General features: G+C 60.1%; 1 protein-coding gene across 7 annotated transcripts in view; it reads left to right on the forward strand.

Annotated features, from left to right (window-relative positions):
* The window catches only part of IFT140 (intraflagellar transport 140), a 62,842-nt gene extending 48,506 nt beyond the window's left edge, over nucleotides 1-14,336 (forward strand). For 4 of the 7 annotated variants that reach the window (XM_021086842.1, XM_021086841.1, XM_021086843.1 and 1 more), the window contains 12 exons: nucleotides 247-424; nucleotides 882-1,072; nucleotides 1,327-1,422; nucleotides 1,575-1,707; nucleotides 1,776-1,919; nucleotides 2,486-2,614; nucleotides 2,812-2,994; nucleotides 6,085-6,291; nucleotides 6,405-6,617; nucleotides 6,692-6,858; nucleotides 8,101-8,242; nucleotides 11,703-12,058. In XM_021086842.1, the coding sequence (XP_020942501.1) occupies nucleotides 247-424; nucleotides 882-1,072; nucleotides 1,327-1,422; nucleotides 1,575-1,707; nucleotides 1,776-1,919; nucleotides 2,486-2,614; nucleotides 2,812-2,994; nucleotides 6,085-6,291; nucleotides 6,405-6,617; nucleotides 6,692-6,858; nucleotides 8,101-8,242; nucleotides 11,703-11,909 (1,990 nt within the window). In that variant the 3' untranslated portion in view covers nucleotides 11,910-12,058. Of the gene's footprint in view, nucleotides 1-246; nucleotides 425-881; nucleotides 1,073-1,326; nucleotides 1,423-1,574; nucleotides 1,708-1,775; nucleotides 1,920-2,485; nucleotides 2,615-2,811; nucleotides 2,995-6,084; nucleotides 6,292-6,404; nucleotides 6,618-6,691; nucleotides 6,859-8,100; nucleotides 8,243-11,702; nucleotides 12,059-13,680 lie in introns of those variants that run through there. The other 3 variants (XM_021086845.1, XM_021086844.1, XM_021086847.1) reach the window with 1 other exon arrangement.

Consider the following 14,399-nt stretch of genomic DNA (forward strand, 5'->3'; position numbering starts at 1 on the left):
GACCCAGGGGCTCTGTTTGGGGGCCAGCAAGGAGCTCAGCCCCAGATGGAGGTGCTGGGAGGGGGTGGAGAAACAGGGTGAAGCAGGAGACGCCCCCATCTTGGTGGGACCGCCCCCCCCCCCCGCTGGGGGAGAGCGAAGCCTGGCCACCAGCCCGGGACCGCATCCCCAGCACTGTTGGGCACAGTCTGGGCGGGGCCCGAGGCTGCACGGGACGCTCACGGGGCGCTGTGTCCTTCGCCTCAGCGAGGCCGTCTGGGAGAACATGGCGCGCATGTGCGTGAAGACCCAGAGGCTGGACGTCGCCAAGGTGTGCCTGGGGCACATGGGCCACGCACGCGGAGCCCGGGCGCTGCGGGAGGCCGAGCGGGAGCCGGAGCTGGAAGCCCGGGTGGCCGTGCTGGCCATACAGCTGGGCATGCTGGTGAGTGGTGCTGGCGGGCGGGGGCCGCGGCGGAGGGGGTGCCCCTGGAGACCCGGGGAGGACGCCTCGGCCACCCTCCCCATGCATTGTAAGTTTGTCTGGGCCATTGGGTTGCAGGGAACAGCTGCCCCCCGCACAAGGCCAAATGGAAACAGGGCCGAGGGAGCCCCCGAGGAAGGCGAGCCCTTCCCCTCTGCTCTGGTCCCCTTCCTCCTCCTGCACGTTCAGAGCCCACTGAACCCCTGGTGGGCCAGAGGCTGCTGGAATCACAGGAGGCAGAGGTGGGGGAGGAGATGAGACCCTCTGGCGGAGTAGGAGGCCTGCCCTGTCCTGTGATTCTCTGGACGGTCCCCACCCACGCCCTGAGGGGTCCTTCTGACCCGACCTGGATCCCCGGTGACCATCAGCTGCTGCCCGGGGGCAGGCTGGCACCTGTGTACACCTTTCCTTCCATCAGGAGGAGGCGGAGCAGCTGTACAAGAAATGCGGGCGCTATGACCTCCTCAACCGACTCCTCCAGGCCTCTGGCCAGTGGCAGAGAGCCATCGAGGTGGCTGAGCGCCACGACCGCGTGCACCTGCGCACCACCTACTACAACTATGCCCGGCACCTGGAAGCCAACGCCGACTACAGCCTGGCCCTCAGCTAGTGAGCGAGCGGGCGCTGCTCCAGGGAGGAAGGGCCGGGCTGGGCTGCTGGCGGGAGGCCTTGGGGGGAGCCTGAGTTCTGTGGCTTGGGGAGGCCCTAGGTTTCTAGGCCGCAACTGGGAGGGCCCTGGGCCCGGAGCTAGTGCTGGAGCCGGCTCAGCGCACGAGCTGCAGGCGGGAGGCTCGGCTCCTGCCCCTGGTGCCTGGTGGGCTCAGGTCTGAGACGGCGGAGTGAGCCGTGCTCTTTTCCCGCAGCTACGAGAAGTCAGACACGCACCGCTTCGAGGTGCCGCGGATGCTGGCGGAGGACCTGCAGTTCCTGGAGCGCTACGTCAACACGATGAAGGACAGGTAAGGCCTGGCCGGCGGGGCTCCCCTCCCAGAGCCTCAGCCTCTGCCACCCGCCACTCCGCCGCCCGCGGAAGCGCGCCCTCAGGTGGTGTGCGGACCCGGCTCATTGCCTGCGGGAGCGAGGCCTGAGGGAGAACATGCGGCCCCCGCAGGACCCTCTGGAGGTGGTGGGCCCAGTACCTGGAGAGCCAGGCTGAGATGGACGCCGCGCTGCACTACTATGGGCTGGCGCAGGACTACTTCTCCCTGGTCCGCATTCACTGCTTCCAGGGCAACATCCAGAAGGTAAGGGCCCCCGGGGGAGGCGGGTGCTCGAGGGAGCGCTGGACACAAGGCCCCGTCTCCCTGTCCAGGCTGCTGAGATAGCCAGCGAGACCGGCAACTGGGCGGCCTCGTACCACCTGGCCCGGCAATACGAGAGCCAGGAGGAGGTGGGGCAGGCTGTGCACTTCTACACGCGCGCACAGGCCTTCAACAACGCCATCCGCCTGTGCAAGGTAGGCCCCAGCCCCGCCCACGCAGCTGGGGTGGGGGTGGGCTTCATCGTCACTGCCCCCGTTCCAAAGTTAGAGAACCGTCCCGTGAGCGTCACGACCCCTGCCTGCGCCCACCACCCGGTACCTCCCAGCACCCCTCACTCTGCCAGCGTGCACTCTGCCCTCCTGCCCAGCTCCTCCCCCTGCCCAGCTCTTCCCCCTGCCCACCTCTGCCCTCCTATCCAGCTCGTCCTCCCGACCACGTCAGCACAGCACTGGGTGGGCTCCAGGGTCTTCCCAGGATCCAGGTCCCGAGCCAGTGGTAAGGCTGTCCACTGCCCACCCTCAGCAGACCCTGCCCTGGAAGCCATCGGACGGGCTACATCCATAAAAATGTTCCACCCAGGGTCTCACCTGGGACAAAAACCAAAAGGCGAGAGCCCTCGTGCCAGGCAGTTCTCGCAGCTTCCTGTGAAAAAGGGCAGGAGGCCTCTGAGAATGAGGCACCCAGGCGGAGGTTAGAAGCCACGTTTGTGTCAGAGGGAGGAGGTGGGCCCCGCCTCAGAGACTTGACGCCCCCACCCCAGGAGCATGGCCTGGACGACCAGCTCATGAACTTGGCCCTGCTGAGCTCCCCTGAGGACATGATCGAGGCGGCGCGCTACTACGAGGAAAAGGGCGAGCAGGCGGACCGGGCGGTCGTGCTGTACCACAAGGTGGGGCCTGGCCGGTACTTCCCCAGCCCCGCCTGGGCGGCCCCGCAGCACCTGGTGTGCCCACAACACCCCCCTCCCCTCAGGGCCCCGCTACACCCTGCAGAGTCCCGCCCCGCCCCGCACGCCTGCCCGGCCCTGCCCCACCCCCCCGAACTGCACCAGGCCCTGCTCAGAACTGCCCGCCGTCCCATCCACAGGCCGGCCACCTCTCCAAGGCCCTGGAGCTGGCCTTCGCCACGCAGCAGTTTGTGGCCCTGCAGCTCGTGGCCGAGGACCTGGATGAGAAGTCAGACCCCGCTCTCCTGACCCGCTGCTCTGACTTCTTCCTGGAGCACCAGCAGTACGAGAAGGCGGTGGAGCTGCTGCTGGCTGCCAGGAAGGTACCTGCTGCCCTCCCAGGCTTGGGGCGCCTAGGCTGAGACCCCCCCCCCCGTCACCCCCCGTACGGGACGGGCTGCCCGCTTCCAGGGGTACCCAGGGCATCGCCCTTCCTTCCGCGTGTGTCCTGAAGGCCGCGGAGCGTGAACTTCTCACCTTAGCTGTGTTTTGGGAGTTCAGCTCGGGGCGCTAAGTACTTGCACCTTTTCACGCAGCCAAACTGAAGCCCTGGCCCCGCCCTCCTCCTTTCTGTCTGAGTTTGGGTCTCCCGGGACGCCTCTGTGGAGTGTTTTCTTTTGCCACGGGCTTCTTGCACGGAGCCTGTGTCCTCCAGGGTCACCCGTGCTGCAGGGTGTGTCCCGCCGTCTGAGGCTGAGGTCCGGCCCTCGGCAGCACAGACCCCACCTGGCTTGTCTGTCGTCCTTCGGTGGATGTTCCGGTGGTTTCTGCCTTTTGACTCTTGGGATTAAGTGTGAGTGTGCGTGTGCAGACGCCTCTCTGAGACCCTGATTTCAGTTCTTTGCGGGGTTTTCCTGGAGAGCGAAGTGCGGGTCACGTAACCGTGCTCTCGGCATCCGGGAGCCACCCGGCTTCCCGCAGCTGCAGCACTCGCCACCCCAGCGGCCCCGCCCGGTCCCCGTTTCTCCACAACCGCACGGCACTTGCTGTTTTCTAGTTTCTGACAGCAGCATCCTGAGGGGTTTGCGCACCCATCCTTCTTTCTTTGTCTTTTTGGGGCCGTGCCTACGGCATATGGAGGTTCCCCGGCTAGGGGTCCAATTGGAGCTGCAGCTGCCGGCCTGCACCACAGCCACAGCCATGTGGGATCCGAGCCACGTCTTCGACCTACACCACAGCTCATGGCAACACCGGATCCTTAACCCGCTGAGCAAGGCCAGGATCGAACCCGAGCCTCATGGATACTAGTTGGATTCGTTTCCACTGCGCCACAACGGAAACACCACTCAACTTTCTTAAGTAGAAAAACTTCCCTCGGTGGAACCTGCATGGAGCTGAGGGAGATTATCAGGATTTTGGAAGGCCTCTCTCCCCACAGGCAGAACTGGGCACGTAATTCAGTCTCAAGCGACTGAGCAGATTTCTTGACAGATGAGCAGGCACACACACTAGTGGCGGTGTTTGCAGAGCCCCACACACACTCTGGCCCCAGGAAAAAACACTGCAGTGCTTCCTCTCGCTAGATAAGTGGATCCTTTAGTTTCACGGGGAATACTTGCTAAGCCAGGAGAGCCGGGACAAATCTGGAAAGACACCAACAAGAGGTGATGACATCTCTTCAATCGTAAACCATATCACAGCCAGGTGTTTGGGGGCTGGTGCATAACTGGGCCTCCAGCTCAGCGGGAAATACCAGGAAATCCAGAAATAGAGCCAGATCCACGTGCACTTTTACTCTTTTACTCGTGGGGAAGGAACGCCTCGCAACGTGGGGACGATGAGCCACCAACCAACGGGGTGGGCACAGCAGGGGCCTCGTGGGCAAAGTACAGTTGGCGCTACTCACCCGCTGCGTGGAGCTGGCCCCACGCGGGTCAGGGTCTCAGCGCGCGGGGAGGCACCCAGTTCCATTAGAAGCCACGAGGTCAACGACTTTAAAGGAGGGAAGGCGTTTACTAAGCACAGCTCAAACCCAGCAGCCCTAACGGGAAACTTTGACAAAATGCGAATCTGAAAAGAGCCCATGGAAAATAGGCAAAGGCCAATAGTGTATCCTCCCTGAGCCCGGAAGGCTAATTGTCCCAACACAGACGGGGATGGCGGCTCTGTAAGCTGGGAAGGCCGCTACCAACACCTCCAAAGGGAGGGCGGAGAAGACAGCCCATTTGAAAAGGAACTGCCGGCGGTCGCTGCATGTCTCAGCTGAGGGTGCTCAGCCTCGTTCCCAGCAAAGGAGAGAGATGGATGCTCAAGGGGACCACGTTGTTCGCCCTTCAGCCCAGGAGCGGCGAAGAGGCCAGAAACCCCACCAGCCTGTGATGGGAAACAGATGTCCCCAGGCTCGGGGAGGAGCCCAGCAGCAGCGCCTCACAGGCGCATCCCAGCCTGCTCAGCCCCGGGCTTCCTGCCCTCGGCCGCCATCTGCAGGGCAGCTCTGTGTGTGTGTGTGTGTGTGTGTGTGCACGGAGACCAGCAAGACCATGGGCACACGCCTGGCAGGTTCTCGGTGCAGAGACTGGTGGCAGCTGCCAGCAGGAGGCATCGTCTCTTAGACACAGTTCTCTTTTTCCCAACACAATTTTTTTTTCTTTTAGAGCTGCACCCGCAGCACATGGAAGTTCCCAGGCTCGGGGTCAAATCAGAGCTGCAGCTGAACCTACACCAGAGCCACAGCAACGCCAGGTCCAAACCGCATCTGCAGCCTACACCACAGCCAGAGGCAACGCCGGATCCTTAACCCACTGAGCGAGGCCAGGGATCGAACCTGTGTCCTCATGGATGCTAATTGTGTTCGTTAGCACACTGAGCCACCATGGGAGCTTCCCCACAAATTCTTACCTGAAGGATATAAAATGTGTCTTAAATTTTTGAGAAAGTCAATTAAATTAATTCAGCCCCCTCATTTAAAACTTTGAAAAGAGGCGTGAAAGAAAATTAACTTCTGGTTTCCTTTTCCTCCCGTGACAAAATCTCCATGTTTCCTTCCTTCCTCTAGAATGTCAGTAGCTGGAGTTCCCATTGTGGCACAGTGGAAACAAATCCGACTAGGAACCATGAGGTTGTGGGTTTGATCCCTGGCCTCGCTCAGTGAGTTAAGGATCCGCCTTTGCCATGCGCTGTGGTGTAGGTTTCAGAACTGGCTCAGATCCTGAGTTGCTGTGGCTGTGGTGGAGGCCGGCAGCTACAGCTCTGATTCGACCCCTAGCCTGGGAACCTCCATATGCTGTAGGTGCAGCCCTAAAAAACCAAAAAGGAAAAAAAAAAAAAAATAGAATGTCAGCAGCAAGAGGAAGTCAGGTGCCCTGCCCTGGCCGTGGCTGCCTCTTCCCGGGAGGTGGCGTGGGTGGGGGGCCCCAGCCCTCCCGCTGCGCACGGGTGACAGCCCTGTCTCGGCGTCTGCGGCGTCTTCGCAGTATCAGGAAGCCCTGCAGCTCTGCCTGGAGCAGAACTTGACCATCACAGAGGAGATGGCGGAGAAGATGACCGTGGCCAAGGACTGCGCAGACCTGTCGGAAGAGTCGCGGCGTGAGCTGCTGGAGCAGGTGGCCAGCTGCTGCATGCGCCAGGGCAGCTACCACCTGGCTGCCAAGAAGTACACGCAGGCTGGCGACCGGCTCAAGGTGAGCGGCCCCCCCCCCGCCCCCACGGGGATGACTTCTGGGCAGGGCTGGAGGGCACCGCGTCCCGCAGCCCTACTCGGAGGAGGGCCCAGCCCGGCTTGTCCTCTGTCCAGGCCATGCGCGCGCTGCTCAAGTCTGGGGACACGGAGAAGATCGTGTTCTTTGCGGGCGTCTCGAGGCAGAAGGAGGTTTACGTGATGGCCGCCAACTACCTGCAGTCCCTGGACTGGCGGCGGGACCCCGAGATCATGAAGAACATCATCAGCTTCTACACCAGGGGCCGCGCCCCCGAGCTCCTGGCCGGCTTCTACGACGCCTGCGCCCAGGTAGACGCGCCCCCTCCTGGGCCCTGAGTGGGGTGCGGCGTGTGGTCCGGGGGTCCTGATGCCTCCTCGCGCAGGTGGAGGTCGATGAGTACCAGAACTACGACAAGGCCCACGGGGCGCTGACCGAGGCCTACAAGTGCCTGGCCAAGGCCAAGGCCCGGAGCCCCCTGGACCACGAGGCCCGGCTGGCGCAGCTGCAGAGCAGGATGACGCTGGTGAAGCGCTTCATGCAAGCCCGCAGGTGCGTCGTCGCCGTCGCTGGGACGCTCTGAGGACGTCCTCAGACAGCTGGACGGCGGCGGGGCAGGGGGAGGGGGGAGGGCAGCCCCGAGGCCGCGCGCCTGCCTGGGCTCTCCGGGCTCCCTCAGAGCCTGGGGCCACTCTCAGAGAGCACGGAGGACAAGGGCCGTGGTTGGGTCGGGAGGCGGGGTCTGGGGGCCGGGCCTGCCCGGGCGCGAGCGGGGCTCGGGCAGGTGCTTCTGGAGGGCAGCGCGCAGGCCGTTTTCAGAGAGGGCCCCCCTGTTTAACCCGACACCCTGCAGCGTGTCGGGGCCCTGGGGCAGCAGAGCGCAGCTCCCGCCTCAACCGCTCAGAGTGCTCTCCTTGTCTGAGGATGGGCGTTTGAAAGAAGAACACGGATGGCAAAGCGGGGCTCCGTGAAGGGTGCTTCCCCGCTGGGATGCGTGGGTTCAGGAGCAGCCGCAGAGCCTGGGCTGCGGGAGGGAGGGGGCAGGGGAACTGGCGGCAGAGACCGCGGGAGGGCCAGAGGGCAGGCCTGCCCCGCCGTCCTGCCTCCACCACCAGCCCCGGACCGAGTCCAAAGCCCTGTTCCCAGCAGGGCCCACACGCACCCCACCCACTGGGCAGGCGGACCACGCATCGTGTCGCCACGCTGGCCTTTGCCCCCGCCTGAGTGTCCCCACACAGTGACAGCCCTGTCCACGCCCTAGCTCCTGCCCCGCTGTCCCCTCTGGCCTGCCTGACGACCCCTGCAGTCCCGAGTCTGGTGTGGCGGTGCCAGCACCCACACTGTGACCAAGCAGTGCGTTGTTTTTGTTTTTGTTTTGTCTTTTTGCCATTTCTTGGGCCGCTCCCGCGGCATATGGAGGTTCCCAGGCTAGGGGTCCAATCAGAGCTGTAGAAGCTGGCCTTCACCACAGCCACAGCAACGCGGGATCCAACCTACAGCACAGCTCACAGCAACGCTGGATGCCCAACCCACTGAGCAAGGCCAGGGATTGAACCCGCAACCTCATGATTCCTAGTTGGATTCCTTAGCCACTGCGCCACGACGGGAACTCCTTTTTTTTTTTTTTTTTTTTTTTTTTTTTTTTTTTTGGCGTTGTTCTTAAGTTAGTGAATTTGTGAGTTGACTGGTTAACGAATTGCCTCAGCTTCAGGGAATCCCCTCCCCGAGAGCCCGCTCTGCCCTCCGACCCGCAGCCCGCGTGCCGGGTGGGGCTCAGGCGTCTTTGCTCCGCAGGATGTACGCCGAGGATCCCGAGGAGGCACTCAGGCAGGGCCAGCTGCTCCTGGAGGAGCTGGGCCCCGACAGCACGGTTCGCCTCGGGGACGTGTGCGGCTTCCTGGTGGAGGGCCACGTGCAGGCGGGGGACCTGCGCACGGTGAGGCTGCGGGCAGCGAGGACCTGTGCACGGCGGGGGGGGGGGGGCTCCACAGGTGCCGCTTTTGTGTTGTTTCCACTTTTGCGAATCTTTTGAGCCTCTGCCAGCGGGTCGAGGACGGCTGGACTCCATCTCCGCTCTGCGTTCACTGCGCTAAAATGGGCTATTCCGGCTGAGATGGGAGCCACGGGATGCAACCAGCTATGGGATGCAGCCCGCAGGGGCGCCCCTGGGTCTTCTTGGAGGCAGAAACCTCTTAGGCTTTCCCTTACAGCCCCGTGGGCTCTCTGGTATCTTCTCCATGGTCTTGGAACACCTCGGTGCTCGTCCGGAAAATACCGGTTCCCTGGTCTGCAGATGCTAGCACGCTTCGGGTTGCTCCAAGCTCCTTGGAAGGGTCTGTGCGTCAGGCAGATGCGGCACCTGTGGGGGCCAGGCATGGTGGCAGGTGTGCGGCGGCGTTGCTGTCGTTTCATTCAGGGCTTCCTTCTGCGGTGTCTGCTCTCATGTTGATCGGGTCCGCATTTTCCATTCCAGCGTCCCCTCTGCCTGCCTGCCTGCCTGTCTTTCTCTACTCTGCTTTCTCTCTCTCTCTCTCTTTTTTTTTTTTTTTTTTTTTTGCTTTTTAAGGCCTCACCCGTGGCATGTGGAGGTTTCCAGGCTAGGGGTCGAGTCAGAGCTGCAATTGCCAGCCTACACCACAGCCACAGCAACACCAGATCCTTAACCCACCAAGAGAGGCCAGGGATCGAACCCAAATCCTCATGGTTCCTAGTGAGATTCATTTCCACTGTGCCACAATGGGAACTCCTTTTAGTTTTTATTTTTATTTGCTAGAACATCCTTTTTGTTCATTTATTAAAAACCTATTTTGGGAGTTCCCATTATGGTGCAGCAGGATCAGCAGCATCTCTGCAGCCCCGGGACACAGGTTCAATCCTCGGCCCGGCGCAGTGGGCTAGAGGACTTGGCGTTGCCACAGCTGTGGCGTAGGCTGCAACTATGGCTGAGATCTGACCCCTGGCCCAAAAACTCCATATGCCACAGAAGGGCCGAAAAAGAAAAAAAATGTATATGTATTGGAGTTTCCTTGTAGCACAGCAGGTTAAGGATCTGGTGTTGTCACTGCAGGTGCTCCAGTCAGGGCTGCGACGAGGGTTCAGTCCCTGGCCTGGGAACGTCCACATGCCACAGGCACAACCAAAAAACCCCCCATATTTTCCTGTATACACTCGATCATAGTTATAATTGCTGCTGTCAAGTTTTTTGCTACTAATTCAAACGTCTGGTTCATATGGAGCTAGTCGCCATTATTTGTCTTTTCTCTTGAGCATAGGTCAGGTTCTCCTATTTCTTTTTATGTCTGATGACCTCTCTGGTGTGCGAGTCCCTGTGGGTGGCTCACAGAGAGCCCGGGTTCCGTGACGTTCCCCCAGGAGTACTTCCCCTTCTTTCTTTCATTAGGCAGCCATCCGGGTTCAGCTCAGTCTCAGTGCGCCCTCCTGCCCCGTGTGAGCAGCCGCTGCGGTCTCCGCTGTCTTTTTGCTCAGGTCCGGCCTCTTGGAGGCACACACGGACTGTGGGTCACGGGGGATCGGGGCAGAGCTCATCCTTGGGAACTGCTGCTTCCTCACACCCCAGCTGAGACGGCGGATGCACTTCTGAGTCTGGTTCTTGCAGCCAGAAATGTGTGGGTTTCCATGTACCTTTTTTTTTTCCTTTCTCCCTACCCCATGGCACATGGAGCTCCCAGGCCAGGGATCAGATCCGAGCAACAGTTGCAACCTACACTGCAGCTGCAGCAACACTAGATCCTTAACCCACAGGAGGTGGAACCTTCGTCCCTGCGCTGCAGAGGCGCTGTCAGTCCCGTTGCACTGCAGCAGGAGCTCTTCTGTGTAGTTTTTCAGCTTCCCACGGTGACCCTGACAGGTGTCTCCTGAGGCAAAAGTTGCGACAAGCATTAAACTCAGCCCAGACACCAGTTCCCCTAGTCTACCTGCCCGTAGTTGTTTTTCAGAACCTTTTATGTTTTTTTTGTTGTTGTTTTTCTTTTTGGCGTCGCACTTGCGGCATATGGTGGTTCCCAGTCTAGGAGTCAAATCAGAGCTGTAGCCGCCACAGCCACAGCCGCATCTGTAACCTGCACCACAGTTCACGGCAGCACTGGATCCTTCACCCACTGAGCGAGGCCAGGGATCAAACCTTCATCCTCATGGGTACTGGTCAGATTTGTTAACCCCTGAGCCACGGGGGGTCTCCAGAGCCTTTTATGTTTTGCCCAGTTTATCACTGTTGTGGGGGAGCTGGTCTGAGGACCCCGCCTTCACCAGAAGACTGTCCTTGTTCTTTTTAATATGTGTTTGTTTGTTTGTTTTTGGAGTGGAGTGATTTGTAGTGTTCTGTTGGTTTCGGGTGTACAGCCAAGTGATTCAGACACACACACACACATATATATACATTCATTCTTTTTCAGAATCTTTTCCCATAGAGATTATCACAGAACATTGAGTAGCGTTCCTGTGCCATGTGGGTCTTTGCCGGTCATCTGGCGTATACACAGCAGTGTGTGTACAGTAATCCCAGCCTCCTAATTTATCCTTCCTCCACCCCTACACTTCTCTCTTGGTAACCATAAGTATTTTTTATCAAAATCTGTGAGCATGTTTCTGTTTTGTAAATAAGTTCACTTGGGCCACATTTTAGATTCCACATATAGGTGATATCATATGCTATTTGTCTTTCTCTCTCTGACTGACTTCACTTAGTATGAGTCTCTAGTTCCGTCCACGTTGCTGCACATGGCGTTAGTGTGTTCTTTTTCATGGCTGAGTAGTATTCCATTGCATGTACCACATCCTCCTAATCCATTCCTCTGTCAATGGACATCCAGATGGCTTCCTTGTTTTGGCTCTTGTGAATAGTGCTGCTATGAACATACGGGTACATGTGTCTATTTTGAGGCGGAGCTATTTAGGGCCGCACCCACAGCATATGAAAATTCCCAGGATAGGGGTCTAATTGGAGCTATAGCTGCTGGCCCACGCCACAGCCACAGCCATGCGAGCAAGATCTGAGCTACATCTGTGACCTACACCACAGCTCACAGCAACGCCAGATCCTTAACCCAATGAGCGAGGCCAGGGATACTAGTTGGGTTCATTACTGCTGAGCCGCGGTGGGAACTCCTGCATGTACCTTTTGTAGTTTTATCTGGATCTGTGCCCAGGAGTGGGATTGCTGGGTCATACACTAGTTCTACATGTACTTTTCTGAGGAGCTTCCGTGCTGGTCTCCATAGTGGTTGTGACAGTTTACATCCGTACCCACACTGTGGGGGGTCCCTTTTCTCCACACCCTCGCCGGCGTTTGTCATCTGTAGGCTTACTAACGACGGCCACTGTGATTGGCGTGAGGTGGTACCGCGTAGTCGTGACGATTGGCGTTTCTTTATCATCAGCGATGTGGGCGTCTCTTCATGCTTTCCGTCCGTCCGTCCGTCTGTCTATCTCTTTGGAGGAATCTCGTTCTCTTCCACCTCGATCCTCCCATACCCGATGGCAGACCTCTCCCATCTGCATTTCTGGCGTCACACAGACTTCGCTGCCACCACAGGCTCCGCCCCCGGCACGGCCCTCACCAGCAGTTCCCGCTGAGACCACCGTGACCCCCAGGTCCCCCCGCCGTCTTCTCCCAGGTGCTCACAAACCATGTACTGACCCATCATCCCAGAAACACTGCCAGTGGCCACGCCAGTCTCATGGGACACGGCGCCCAGAATCCCCAGGAACGCCCCCCGTGGTCCGTGGCGGCTGGTCTGTGAGTCGGCGCTGGGAACCCAGCCTCCCCGGCCCACTCGCACACGTCCTCTGGCCCTGCCACGTCCGCTCACCGAGCCCTCTTGTTGTTGGGCCAGCAGCTCTAAAGCCGGTCCCAGCAGGTTCCCTCTTTTTTGAAGAATGAAATCAAACTGTACAGCAGAGATGCCCAGACCCCTGCATCCTCAAAATTAACCGAAAATCACATTATCCCACCAAATTCCTTGTTGTCTCAACCCTTGCGTATTCCTTCCATAACCACATTTTGAAAACCTCTAACTAAGTGGCTAAGGACAGACCTGCGGGGGTTTCCTCCCAGTGGGGGCACAGGGCCCTGCGGCCCCGGGATGTCTCCCTGCTCGGTCCCCACTGCCCGTCCCAAGTCCAGCCCTGATGGACCCCAACCCTCTTTCGAGAGACACCGCTTGCTTGCCCTCTGGCACCGTGGGGTTCTCCCCCATGCATCCTTTCTGGCCTCCCTCCCCGCAGTCTACCCCCCTCAGCATGGGCACCCCTAAACCCCACTGCTGCCCAGCTGGGTTTTCACCACAGCTCGCACCGGCCTGGCTGGTCTCCGGCTCTCGGCAGACCGCTGAGGACGCATCCAGGGCCTGCGTGCCTTCCCAGCTCCCAGGGGGCTTGCTTGAAATCTCCTGGGTGCTTGTGTGCTGCATCCCATCCCTCCAAACACCCAACTTCGGGGTTTTTTTTTTTTTTTTTTCTTTTTAGGGCCCTACCCGCAGCATATGGAGTTTCCCAGGCTAGGGGGCGAATTGGAGCTGCAGCTGCCAGCCTACACCACAGCCACAGCCACACGGGATCCGGGGTGAATCTGCAACCTACACCACAGCTCAGGGCAACACGGATCCTTAACCCAGAGAGCAAGGCCAGGGACTGAACCCGCCACCCACCTGGTGGTTCCTAGTCAGAGTCGTTCCCACTGCGCTGCGAGGGGAAGTCCCTCCTGCTTCATCTTTTTATACCTTAGTTTTATCCAACTGAGATGGAACTGCTCTAGAATTTTACCTTTAAGAAACACTAAGCTGTGACCATTACTTCCTGTCACGAAACTCATAGAAGTTTTGGTCACATTTTAAATGGACAGGCCACGTACCCTGGGGCTGTTAGCCTTAGCAGCTCGCGTGCCCAGTTCCAGCCCCTACTGCTGCGTGGCCGTCGCTGTGGGGGGCAGGTCCCCCAGGCTGAGCTGCGGAGGCCCCCGCTCTCCACAGACTCCCCCTGGGCAGCTTGCGGGGAGGGCCACACGCACGGCACTGGTCACAGTCCCAACTAACTGGGGCCAGCCAGATGCCCGAGACAAACCATTTCCGACGTCCAGCCCAACGAGCGCACGCCTGGAGGGATGAGTCGGGAGCTGTGAATGCACCCCTCCCTCAGGCCTCCCGCGGGCACCCTGGGTGGGCAGGTCCACCGGGTCCTTGCACGCGGGCCGCCCACAGGACTGGCCCGCTCAGGGGGCAGCGCTGCCCATTAGGGCCTGCGCTGCACCCCGGAATGCCTGGAGAGTCCCCGCACAGCCCCTGCCGAAGCCGCCCTCCCTGTCCCCGGAGCCGCCAGGCTCTGAGGCCTGCGCGGTAACAGCTGTTCTGTGTGACCCAGGCCTACAGGTACCTGGAGGAGATGCAGAAGAGACTGCCCTCGGCCAGACTCTCCTACTACGTGAGCCAGCGGGCCCTGGACGCCGTGCACCAGGGCCTGGGTGTCCCCGCGATGTGCCACGGCAACGCGGAGGACAAGGACATGGACGAGGAGGTGGTGGAGGAGGTGGAGGGGGGTCCCTGAGCCTCGCCTGCTGCTGTCCAGGCTCCGGGGCGTCCCAGCCACGGCCACAGCCGGGAGGAGCAGCCCGCCTTTGTCATCAAAGTGGGTCTGGGTCTGGAGGCAGAGCTGGGAGACGTGCTAGCCTGCCTGGGAGGGGGACTCGAAGCCACCCCTTCTGTGTTCCTGGCCCCTGTGGATTTCGTTTGAGCCCATTTGCAGTCAAGGGGGTTGGTTCATTTTTCTTGTGACACGCCCCCAAGGACAGGGTTTAAAGCCTAGAAGCTTCTGGAACCTCATGAGCTAAGGTGGCAGCATAGTCCCGCCCTGCGTCCCGGCAGCAGCGTGGATGCTCCGCCCTAATCCCAGGGGTCTGTCTGTCTAGGCCAAGCTTTTCTGTCCCCATCTCCCACCACAAGGGGGCCGTGACGTCATGGGGGTGCGGGGGGAGCTCCCCCAGCTGCCTAGACTCTCCAAATAAAGTCTGTTTCTTCAGACACCCGTGTCCCCCACTTTGGTGGCTCCCCTCCCAGGGCCATCTGGGCACCAGGGTCCCTGTG

This window comes from Sus scrofa, chromosome 3, assembly GCF_000003025.6.
Source record: "Sus scrofa isolate TJ Tabasco breed Duroc chromosome 3, Sscrofa11.1, whole genome shotgun sequence".
In the NCBI taxonomy this organism is placed as follows: Eukaryota; Metazoa; Chordata; class Mammalia; order Artiodactyla; family Suidae; genus Sus; species Sus scrofa.